The 12,857-nt window shown below is 42.8% G+C and overlaps 2 protein-coding genes across 2 annotated transcripts; both read left to right on the top strand.

The window, feature by feature from the left end:
- The first annotated feature begins 4,617 nt into the window (after positions 1–4,617).
- Positions 4,618–7,050, top strand: LOC143011841 (protocadherin gamma-A11-like). Its single transcript, XM_076164842.1, has one exon. It carries the CDS (start codon positions 4,618–4,620, stop codon positions 7,048–7,050), a length of 2,433 nt encoding a protein of 810 aa, XP_076020957.1.
- A 2,141-nt stretch (positions 7,051–9,191) lies between these two features.
- Positions 9,192–11,579, top strand: LOC143011840 (protocadherin gamma-A4-like). The gene has a single exon (XM_076164841.1). The coding sequence runs from the start codon at positions 9,192–9,194 to the stop codon at positions 11,577–11,579; it is 2,388 nt and encodes a 795-aa protein (XP_076020956.1).
- The last annotated feature ends 1,278 nt before the right edge of the window (positions 11,580–12,857 follow it).

The raw sequence follows: 12,857 nt of genomic DNA, 5'->3' as shown, positions 1-12,857 counted from the left end.
GGTTACAGCTGTACGGCTGAAAGTCTCTATGGCAACAGCTTTATAGTTTTTTGCGCACGAGATTGGTTACACATTGGAGTGTTTGAGGTTATGCCCATATATCTTACAGACGGCATTGATTTCTGACTATGATTATTGATATACTGATGAATTAAGACCCAGCGTCCCTCAATGCTCTACAATTAGGCGAAGAACAATCATGCCGAGTGTTTGGTTAAAATCACATCCACCCACACATTTTCCTTGATTCCATTCCATATTTCCCATGAGTATTAACACCACGCGTTCTTCTTATTCTGAATTTAAGCTCAGTTAAGATCATTCGGCAAAGCAAACAAACAAGGGAGTGGGATCAGAGTGCAGGAAAGCAGCCTGCAGGTGTAGAGTGAATTCCTAGCTAATGAATATGGATCATATAGAGTGAAAAGGCACAAAGCTCTACAAACACAGCAGTGGCTGAGTGGACTCACTGTGTTTACAGGCTGCAGTCCAGTCCACAGAGAGACATTCAAACCAGTTTAGATGAGCTCAACATTAACTCATCCAATCAATAAATAAATGATCAATCAATCGATGAATCAGACTTTATTTGTGTAATACTTTTCATACAAACACAATGGAACGCAAAGTGCTTCACTATAAAACAACTAGCAGAAGACCTGAGGGTTCAAGAGGTTCACGGGCTAAAAGCAAGTCTGGTAAATAGGAGCAAGACCATTAAGAGCTTCATAAACTAATAACAGGGTTTTAAAATCAATTCTGAAGCAAACAGGTAGCCAGTGCAGACTTAAGAATTGGTGTAATGTGTCCTCTCTCTCAATCTGGTTTTTGTAAGTAATTGTAATTGAGTTATGTTCTTTTCAGGAAACCAGGAAGTGGAGCGCTACAATAGTTTATCCTGCAGGTAAAAATATGGATCATTGAGAGTGCCTCTGAATATTCTGAAATATAAGAAGAGCATGGTCACAACAGGAGGGCTGCTCAAAATGATGGAGTGATATTCAAAGGATGTGTATTAATCAAGGCGGTTGCTGTACCCACAAATTTTGTAAGTAAGAGAAGTATGAAATATTGTGGTTTGGTAGTTTTGGCTTATAGGAGCAGCTGGGCAATTTGTGTTCAGAGGCCTGGAGAAAGGCAGCATCACATCACAGTAGAGTCTGGGGTCTGGCTCCCAGTCAAGTCCACTGTCTTCAGTTAGGTCAGTCTCGGTCCATGGCACTCTAGCATCCAGGTCTCCGCCAGTAGTCTCACCTGCAGCCACAGACTGGCAGGGGCACTGGGCTAACATGGTGTCGATGAGCCGACTCTTTCCTCCTGTTCTTTCAGGTTCCGCCGAAGGCATCGCAGGCAGCAGATGGAGAGGTAAGAAGACACATGGTGCCCTTTAAGATGATGGTTTTATTTGTCCTGAACATGTCCAGCAGATCTTGTGACTTCCCTTGTGAAAGAAAATACGACTTAAAGCAACTTCGCTTAATTTGTGTAACTTTTACTGAGCACTCTTATCTGACAGCACAACAGGGACGGACCTGTCTCTCTCTGTCCAACAGCGAGAGACAGGAAATGGAAATCAATCCAAAAAATCCTGAGAAAGAATATTAAAATGTGAAGAGGGAGAGAGAGAGAGAGAGAGAGATGTTAATTGTCAGTTAAGCAGTCAGCTGCATAACAAACTATGTCACAATACACTGCATACTAATGCATATTTATAAGTGCATCTTAGATCTGCACTCAGCAGCAGCAGCATTAATCTCCACTGTGCAGTGTTTACTTTGTTTGCTTACTTTTGGTTCTTTCTGTGTCATACCATCTCCTGCACTTTCAATCATAATAAATTTGAGATCAATCTGCCTGAAGTAGTTTACTACTACTACGAAATTCAACTATTTTCCAAAAAACCAAGATCAACTTTGACGTTTTTGGTGTATCCCACAATATAACAGTAAGTATGAAGTCTAATTAAGTAAAACAAACTAAAACAAATATCTTAGTTGAGTGATTGCAGTACCTATACACCTTCTGTGCCTTTTATGCTGTATTTTTCCAGATAGTGCACCTGCTGTTCAGCTGATAAATACTGTTACCATCAAGTAGTAGTATAAATTGAATGAATCCAAACCACAGCTTTCTAAAACAACCTTGAACTAGATTTCATTCTGCTGTATCTCTTATCCCTGTCATGTGATCATGCCCATCTGTCAGGGAGGGTTTCAGCCCTCCATCTACCACAGCCCCACCTGGCGTGTAAAACACATGTACACTCCCTCCTCCTCCTCCTCTTCCAATCAGCGTGCATAGACTCAGCCAAACCAAACATCCCCCTTCCAAGTAAATGACACGCTGTTTTTCCCGAAATACTGCGGTGACTGTGTAACATATTGAGTTTAGTGCATCAAGGAGAAATGTTTGCCTGGGTTGCTCCCTGAATTGAGATCGAGCCAAACATCTCAACGCGTTACCACGGCATGATGGCCAAGAATGAGCTGTGTGCAGTCTCACGTTAGATGGCAGTGACACGTCAGAGAGGTTTATGCAGAGAATGTAAACGCCTTCGCCTCATCACAGCTGGTGATATGAGCCCCATGCGGCAGGCAGGCGTGCTGAGCGCTGCAAACCATGACGCAGTACACTACTACTGCCACTACTATAGTGTAGATACCCTGGTCAGTGTGTGCATCTAACAGGAAATGACCAAAAACACACGCACGTTTACACCGCCCTCCACTCTGCTCACCATCAGCTCCACTCCTTGAGTTTTAAAATGCTGCATTGGGCTCCAGCTTGCATTTTCCTCTTCACTCCTCCCGGCTGAGCTCTGCCTCCATCTGCTGCAGCGTTGAGCAAAAGGCGCCATCTGCTGGGGAAGGCAACGCAGCACATTTAGGGCAACCAAACGATTCTATGATATGAAATGTATATAAGATTTCAAAACAGATAAAGACACAGATCGAGTAAGTGTCTGAATGGAGCTCCGGGTCATGAGTATGTGGCTGACCAGCTCCCGGTCACTCTGGGCCACTGTACATTATATGTGACGAATGGAACTAATCTTAAGCAGTTATGGAGCATGAGTATGATTACTGAGGCTTGAAATGGCATAATGCAAAAGTGATGAAGGGACATGCACGACCCAGCAGCAGATGAAGAATAATAATTGCAACGCTTGTCTGTTTACATGAGTTGTTATTTACATGCATATATAAAGCAGATTGCCAGTGCACATTGATATGCTTGGAGTTTGACTGAGTGCTGTGCAGGCTCATGGGGACTGGTTGTTCATGGAGTGTGTAATATGACATTAATAGCCTGGAGGGAAGTGAGAGTGTAATGATGATAGGTTGCAATTAGCTTTGCCCTTTTCTTGACCTTTGCATCATGCAACTCATTCACCGCAGTCAGCTGTGAGGAGCCAGTGTGACATGAAGTTAATACACCTCTGAGAATATGACTGGAACCTCTGCATGATATATTGATGAACCCCGAAGGAGACATTTCATTAACTATTTCAGGGTGACACATTTCTAAATTCAATCTCGCTCTTTTTACAGAGAATAATTATAATAATTAATGTGTATTTGGAATGCAGATCTGCATCCAAATACTGCTAGAAAGAACTATAGAAGAAACAGTTAGAGCACATACTTATAGGAAATTAAATTAGATTATTCACCTCAATGAGTTTAATATGCCATCCTTACCAGCATTACATTACGATCATTTAGCAGACACTTTTATCCATTACAGAGGGGGGAGCAATTGAGGGTGCGGTGCCTTGCTTAGGGGCACCTCGGCAGGGACTCGAATCGGCAACCCTCCAGTTCCCAAGCGGAAGCTCTACCTAACGACTTACTGCCTCCCAGCATCACCAAAATGTTCCAACTAACTAACTGACTAACTAACTAACTCACTCACTCACTCACTCACTCACTCACTCACTCACCAACTCACTAACTCACAAAAACATCTGTTTGAAAGCATCTAATAAGATCCACTGCCATTGACAACGGATCTTCTTTGGCTTGTGGAACTCCTTTTTTGGTCACATTGATGTGACGTCATATTTTCCTGGCTATATAATTTCACGCTAGTATCTGGCATCAAAACTTCTAAGATGTAATGTTTTGTGTGAACAGACAGGAAAGAGCAGAGAATGTTCACTAATCATTTGGTCAGCATGTTTCGCTCTCCATGGTGCTGAAACGTTTCAGCCGTGGCCAATGTGTTTCTACACAGTTTGGATCAAATGACCCTGCAGTCTTATTTTGAAAGCTAGATTGATGCATAACAATTTTGTGTGATTTTGCACATTTCAAGAGTGCAGTATCATGTGATCGTCGCCGGCTTGGCTTTCTGAGTGTTCACACTGTGTCTGCTGTGTGTCAAATATGCTCATAGTGTCGCTGTCCGCCATCGCAGAGCAACACAGAGGCTCCATCCCTCCCTTATCTCTCCACCCTCAACTGTGTGCCATCAAACCTGAACCAGAATGGTTTAGCGCTCGTCTTAAACGCAACTTTTCGTGATCGATTCACTGAAGGATTTTTAAACGTTTTATCTGTATTTTTTCTTAAATATTTTATTATTGAAGGACGATTTGGGCTGGAGTTTTAAAAAATGGGAAACAAAGGATTTCCGTTGACGGGCCTTGCGATCAGCTTGACTCTCATTCTCTCGGCGCTGCATTGTGCTCGAGGAGACGTCAGCTACTCAATTCCAGAAGAGATGAAACACGGAACCGTGATTGGAAATATTGGTAAAGATCTCGGCCTGGATGTGAAGCGATTGTCTGATCGACGGGCGCGCATCGACACTGAAGGGAACAACAAAAGATATTGTGACGTGAACATGGACAATGGAGATTTAATTGTCGCAGAGAGGATCGACAGAGAAACGCTGTGTGGCAAGAAGGCGTCCTGCGTTATAAAGCTGGAGTTTGTGTTGCAAAACCCACTGGAGCTTCACCGCGTTAACCTGCATATACAGGATATCAACGATAACGCTCCGCTCTTTAAGAATGACATCATTAAAATGGAAATCCACGAATCCGCAGTCAAAGGGGCTCGTTTCTCTTTGGATGAAGCCCATGATGCAGATATTGGAGAAAATACAGTGAAAGAATACAAACTGCAGCGGAATGAACATTTTATCTTAAATGCTGAAACCAAGTCAGGCGGTCGAAAGTATTGCGAATTGGTTTTGGATAAAGAATTGGATCGAGAGAAGGAACAGGAACTGCAGCTGCTCCTCACAGCTGTAGATGGAGGTTCTCCTCAGAGATCAGGTACTGTAGTGATACACGTCACTGTGCTGGATGCAAACGATAACGCTCCAGTGTTTAGTCAGGCCCTTTATAAAGCCATTTTGCTTGAAAACTCTCCTACAGGCACAGTAGTTATCACAGTGAGCGCGTCTGATGCTGATGAGGGACTTAATGGTGACGTGAGATATGAACTTGATCATGTATCTGATGAAATAAGCAACACATTCTTGCTTGATACGAAAACAGGTGAAGTGAAAGTTAATGGAGCAATAGATTACGAAGAAGAATCTGCATATGAACTTCGTATCAGTGCAAAAGATGGACTCGGATTGGCCTCATACTCTACTCTGGTGATTGATGTAACAGATGTGAATGATAACGAGCCTGTAATATCTGTAAAATCCCTGTCTAACCCCATAGCAGAGAACGTATCACCTGGTACAGAGGTGGGCATCATTAATGTGCAGGACAGAGACTCAGAGAAGAACAGACAGGTCCGCTGCTCCATTCAGCCAAATGTTCCTTTCAAGTTGGTTACCTCCATCAAAAACTATTATTCTCTGGTGTCCACGGCTCATCTGGACCGTGAACTTGTGTCTGAGTACAACATTACAATCACTGCTACAGATGAGGGCTCTCCACCTCTGTCCTCCTCTAAAACTGTCCACTTATCTGTAGCTGACATCAACGACAACCCACCTGTGTTTGAGGAACAGTCCTACAGCGCCTACGTGACTGAAAATAACAAATCTGGCTCCACTTTATGTTCTGTTACTGCTCGAGATCCAGACTGGAGACAAAACGGTACAGTGATTTATTCTCTCTTAGCTGCTGAGGTGAACGGAGCCCCGGTGTCCTCCTATCTGTCTGTAAACGGAGACACTGGGGTGATCCATGCTGTGAGGTCCTTTGATTATGAACACTTCAGGAGCTTTAAAGTCCATGTGATGGCCAGAGACAACGGCTCTCCTCCACTTAGCAGCAACGTGAGCATCAGTGTCTTCATCACCGATGTGAATGACAACTCCCCTCAGATCCTGTACCCCTCCCCTGAGGGAAACTCCTTCATGACCGAGCTGGTCCCCAAAGCTGCACACGGAGGCTCTCTGGTGTCCAAAGTCATAGCGGTGGATGCAGACTCTGGGCAGAACGCCTGGCTGTCCTATCATATAATCAAGTCCACCGATCCGGGACTTTTCACCATTGGTCTCCATAGCGGAGAGATCAGGACACAGAGGGACATTTCAGAATCTGACAGCATGAAACAGAACCTGATTGTGGCTGTAAAAGATAACGGACAGCCCTCTCTGTCTGCCACCTGTACCATGTATTTACTGATTTCTGATAACTTGGCTGAGGTGCCAGAGCTGAAGGACATTTCTTTTGATGAGAACAATTCCAAGCTGACATTCTATCTGATCATAGCACTGGTGTGTGTGTCCACCTTCTTCCTGACCTTCATCATCATCATCCTGGGTGTGAGGTTCTGTCGCAGGAGAAAGCCCAGACTGTTGTTTGATGGAGCGGTGGCCATCCCCAGTGCTTATCTCCCTCCTAATTACGCAGAGGTTGATGGCACAGGAACTTTACGCAGCGCTTACAACTATGATGCCTACTTGACAACGGGATCTAGAACCAGCGACTTTAAGTTTGTGTCCTCTTACAATGACAACACACTGCCTGCTGACCAAACTCTGAGGAAAAGTCCATCTGACTTTGCTGAGGCGTTTGGCGAGTCTGACTCATCTCCAGAGGTAGGCCTTGAGTTAACTATGTTGTTTTCCTAGTTTCTTAGTTTTCAAGAGAAGCTGGTGCTCCTCCATGGTTTCACAGCAGTGTTTGTTTTGTTGACTAATAGTTTTAGTCATAGTCTTAGCCAACGGCCATTTTTCACTTATGAAAACCAGACCGTAGCTTTATAAAAACGCATTTGTGATGATAAAACTATGACGAAACCTATTGACAAAAATTCGGGAGTTACAAATTGGGAAGAGGGTTTTTCTGAATGCCAACTGTCCTTAAACACCACCGAAGCGGAAGAACAGTATCCAATGAGAAGTGTGTTTGTAGTCACGTGATTCTGACTCGAATCTAACCGGGAAGTAGACGAGCTACCAGCTCTCTCTGTTGATACATTCTGATTTGATGTGGAAGAAGAAAAAGACACATTTCAAACCGTGTGGAGCTTAAATAACAGACAACGACGAACCTGAAGCTACATTAACAGACGAGCCGCCCCGACATTCATGAGAAGGTAAAGCACAACTGACAGTCAAACCTAACACGTATATTATTATGTAGCGTGTCAATCAATTTCCATACGATACCTCTTTGTAACAGAAATAATGCACTCTTGTAGTACTCCTAATGTTACACACATGCCGCGAAAAAGACGCGGAAATGTTGTAGAAACAACTTGGATCTGTGTGTCTGAGTGAGACATGATGTTATTTGTATCTAATTCGTCTCAACAGTTCAATCTGTGTCTGTATTTCACCTTCAAACCTTGATAACAGATTGAGAGATGTTTCCTCAAAGACTAGATAATGAGTTTGGATTTTCCACTGGAACATAACGTATTTCGTTTGAATGCTTGAATGTTTTGAGTTTGACGTGCGGGGATTGGCAGGTTCCTTGTTCGATTCTAGGCATTTCTTCATTCAAATTAATTTACTTTCATGTTCCAAAAAATTTAAAATGATTTAGTTTCACCATGCTGATCTCCATACTCGTTTTTATCAAGTGGAGTTTAGCTCACTTATGCAAACAGCTGGAGGTTTGTCTTTACTGTCTCTGTTCAGCATCTTTTACCCTTACCTTCAAGTACACCTGTGTGTGTGTGTGTGTGTGTGTGTGTGTGTGTGTGTATGTGTGTGTGTGTGTGTGTGTGTGTGTGTGTGTGTGTGTGAGTTTTGATTTTTTTGATTCGGCTCTGTGCTTCCTGCTTCAGTCCCGAGTTTATATACATTGTAAGTTGAAAATGCATACACATGTTGCTGATGCTTGTACAGGGGGAATATTTGAATATGCTGGCTGTTGTACACATGAAATATTAATTTATCATTTCGTTTGCTGTATTTGAGCACTTAGAGTAGATTTTTGCGCAGTTATGTGAATAATTGCCGTCTTCTGAGGTGTAGCTTTGTAGTGGAATCATTTTCTCTGTGGTCCTAAAATGGTTCTCGACCCAAAGATGAACGTTTGGCCTGTTACACTTAATAAATAGTCTCATCATTTAATCACGTTTTCAGTCGGTGTGTTGGAATGCTTTCAGATCAAATGGTGTTCATGAGTACTCTGTGTATTAGTTATCTAAAAGTGAATACATAGCTGTTATTTACAGTTAGCATGGGGTATGTTAATTGAAATTAATACAGGTCACAATCGTTTCAATTGTATTAGTGTCACTGTATTGTGGATGGATGAAGGGAACATGATTTTTTTAATGGAAAACAATACAAGGAATGAGTCTATTCTTACCCGAACGAAATATAGTAGAGTGAATCAGTACTTATTAACAATCCCGAATGAAAGTCTGATACTTTGGCATAATATGAAAAGTAAATTAAAGGAGAGTCTGCTTCTAGCATTCTGGTGGCATGCGTCAACCTCATGATTGCTAAAACCGCAAACTGAATTAGTTTCCTCATCCTGGACTCTTTCCATTTGATAACTCCTATTGTAATTTCTGCTTAATGCTCACTGCGTCGCTGTTCACCACAGACTGACACATAGAGCCTCCACCTATATTCGTTTGTCTCTGTAGCATATCACGCAAACATCGCTCGGTACGATGGAAGACGCATCCTAATGCAAACACGGATATTTAAACGGGAAAACTGAACACCTACAGTATTCTTTCGTATCTACTGGATATAGAGTGATTGCTACCACAGAAAGATCAGCGCATCGGCTGCTTGGATCAAAGATGGGATACAAAGGATTCCCGGTAGCGGGCCTCGCCGTTTGCTTTGCCGTGATTCTCCCAACACTGGCGGACATCAGCTACTCGATTGCAGAAGAAATGAAACAAGGATCAGTGATTGGAAATATCGCCAAGGATCTTGGACTGGACGTGAGCAGATTGACGTCTCGGAAACCCCGCGTGGACACCGAAGGGAGCAACAAGAGATACTGTGACATCAAGCAGAATAGCGGAGATTTGATTGTGTCTCAGAGGATCGACAGAGAGGCTCTTTGTGGTATGAAGCCTTCCTGCGTTATAAAGCTGGAGCTGGTGTTGGAAAACCCACTGGAGCTGCACCGCGTTAACCTTCATATACAAGATATCAATGACAACTCCCCGCTATTCAAGAAGGACACAGTGAAGCTGGAGATCAGTGAATCAACTGAGAAAGGTACTCGATTTTCGTTAGACGTTGCTCGGGATGTGGATATTGGAGAAAATGCTGTGAAAGGATACACACTACAAAGTAACGACTATTTTATTTTGAATACGGATACAAAATCAGGTGGAAGAAAACAATGCGAATTGGTGTTGGATAATAAATTAGATCGAGAGAAACAACAGGAAGTGAATATAGTCCTCACAGCTGTAGATGGAGGTTCTCCTCAGAGATCAGGTACTGTGGTGATACACGTCACTGTGCTGGATGCGAACGATAACGCTCCAGTGTTTAGTCAGGCCCTTTATAAAGCCAGTCTGCCTGAAAACTCTCTTATGGGCACAGCTGTGATTACAGTGAAAGCAAACGATGCTGATGAAGGAATTAATGGTAAAGTGAGATATGAACTTGATCACATCTTAGATAACATTAGCCTTGATCCAACAACAGGAGAAGTAACTGTTAATGGTCCAATAGATTTTGAAGAAGAGTCCTCCTTTGAAATTCGAATCAGTGCCACGGATGGACTTGGATTGGCCTCATATGCCACCTTAATGATTGATGTGACAGATGTGAATGATAATGAGCCTATAATACATCTGAAGTCCCTGACTGATCCCATAGCTGAGAACGTGTCTCCTGGTACAGAGGTGGGCATCATTAATGTGCAGGACAGAGACACTGAGAAGAACAGACAGGTCCGCTGCTCCATTCAGCCAAATGTTCCTTTCAAGTTGGTTCCCTCCATTAAAAACTATTATTCTCTGGTGTCCACGGCTCCTCTGGACCGTGAACTGGTGTCTGAGTACAACATTACAATCACTGCTACAGATGAGGGCTCTCCTCCTCTGTCCTCCTCTAAAACTGTCCACTTATCTGTAGCTGACGTCAACGACAACCCCCCTGTGTTTGAGGAACAGTCCTACAGCGCCTACGTGACTGAAAATAACAAACCTGGCTCCACTTTATGTTCTGTTGCTGCTCGAGATCCAGACTGGAGACAAAACGGTACAGTGATTTATTCTCTCTTAGCTGCTGAGGTGAACGGAGCCCCGGTGTCCTCCTATCTGTCTGTGAACGGAGACACAGGGGTGATCCATGCTGTGAGATCCTTTGATTATGAACACTTCAGGAGCTTCAAAGTCCATGTGATGGCCAGAGACAACGGTTCTCCTCCACTCAGCAGCAATGTGAGCGTCAGTGTGTTCGTAGCGGACGTGAATGACAACTCCCCTCAGATCCTGTACCCCTCCCCTGAGGGAAACTCCTTCATGACCGAGCTGGTCCCCAAAGCTGCACACGGAGGCTCTCTGGTGTCCAAAGTCATAGCGGTGGACGCAGACTCTGGACAGAACGCCTGGCTGTCCTATCATATAGTCAAATCCACTGATTCGGGACTTTTCACCATTGGTCTCCACAGCGGAGAGATCAGGACACAGAGGGACATTTCAGAATCTGACAGCATGAAACAGAACCTGATTGTGACAGTGAAAGATAACGGACAGCCCTCTCTGTCTGCCACCTGTACCATGTATTTACTGATTTCTGATAACTTGGCTGAGGTGCCAGAGCTGAAGGACATTTCTTATGATGAGAACAATTCCAAACTGACATTCTATCTGATCATCGCACTGGTGTGCGTGTCCACCTTCTTCCTGACCTTCATCATCATCATCCTGGGTGTGAGGTTCTGTCGCAGGAGAAAGCCCAGACTGTTGTTTGATGGAGCGGTGGCCATCCCCAGTGCTTATCTCCCTCCTAATTACGCAGAGGTTGATGGCACAGGAACTTTACGCAGCGCTTACAACTATGATGCCTACCTGACAACGGGATCTAGAACCAGCGACTTTAAGTTTGTGTCCTCTTACAATGACAACACACTGCCTGCTGAACAAACTCTGAGGAAAAGTCCCACTGACTTTGCTGAGGCCTTTGCAGAGTCAGACTCATCTCCAGAGGTAGGACTTTAATCAGTTAACTCTGCTGTTTTCTTAGTTGTTCTTGTGTTTTAACAGCAGCTGTCACACTGCACTTGCAGTATGAGGGAAAGAGCATCTCAACAAAATGTTGTTGGCTTAGTGTAAATTAAGTTGTAATAGTGTTTTTGATCCTGCAGAGGTTGGAATGGTTGGATTAGGTTAGTGTCTTTGTTTTGATGTTGTCTTATAACTGTTTCTTTGCAACATTTCTATGTTTCATTTCATGAAATTTTGCTTCAGTGGATGAAACATTCCCCTAATCACTGAAAGTAATGCTGAATTTCTATTTTTCCTCATGGTTCCACGTTTCAAAATTCAAATTTTGGGAGTTTCATATTTGAAAGATTATATGCAAGTGTGTGTGAACTGGTTTGTTTATGTTGATCTCCACATTGATTTCTTGAATTGTAGCTTGATTCAACATAAAGCAAGAGGGTTGTCTTCAATGTCGCTGTTGACTTTGACTTAAACTTAATTTAGTTACAATTTTTCATCTGTTAGAATTGAAGTTCTTTGATTGGGCTCCCTGTCTCCTCTATCCACTCTTAGTTTTCTTTAAGGAAAATGTGAGTTTCTAAATACAGGTACATATTGCAGATCAACTAACAGACTGGGGATTCTATGAATAACCAGGCTCATGGACATCAATATAATCCCTTCTGTCTGTAGCTTGTTGTGTAAATTAAAATTATATGCTGTACAAGACCTCTTTGTTATTTAAATATGATGTAGATGCGGTAGAATAGCAGTATTTTATTCTTTGCAGGTTGTTGAGTTAATTAAAGTGGACACCAAGTCATCACCGTTTCTAATTAGTAGTGGTGTTAAATTGTGGATATATGGGTTAGAGATAGAATGTGATTTGGACAAAGACCTCAAATAAACAACTTCTGAGTTTTAACGTGTTAGTGATCAGAATGAGCTCCTGTGAATTATGACATATTGCCATTATCTCATTAAAGTATGAAACTATTACGTTGAATTAAAACAAAAATCAATGACATTCTGATTTCAGCGTTCTGGGTTGACATAGCGTAATTTTTTCGAAAACAGCAAACTGACCTTTGTTTCCTCATCTTGAACTCCTTTTAATATATTCACTCCTCTTGTAGTTTCTGCTGAATGCTCATTGCGTCGCTGTTCACCACAGACTGACACATAGAGCCTCCACCTATATTCGTTTGTCCCTTTAACATATCACGCAAACATCGCTCAGGACGATGGAAGACGCATCGTAAAAGCATATGCTGCTTATTAAACCGGATTTTT

Source organism: Genypterus blacodes, unplaced genomic scaffold, assembly GCF_046128005.1.
Source record: "Genypterus blacodes isolate CSIRO-AG114 ecotype Tasmania unplaced genomic scaffold, CSIRO-AGI_Gbla_v1 ptg000139l_1, whole genome shotgun sequence".
In the NCBI taxonomy this organism is placed as follows: domain Eukaryota; kingdom Metazoa; phylum Chordata; class Actinopteri; order Ophidiiformes; family Ophidiidae; genus Genypterus; species Genypterus blacodes.
This window is presented reverse-complemented; position numbering and strand designations above follow the sequence as displayed.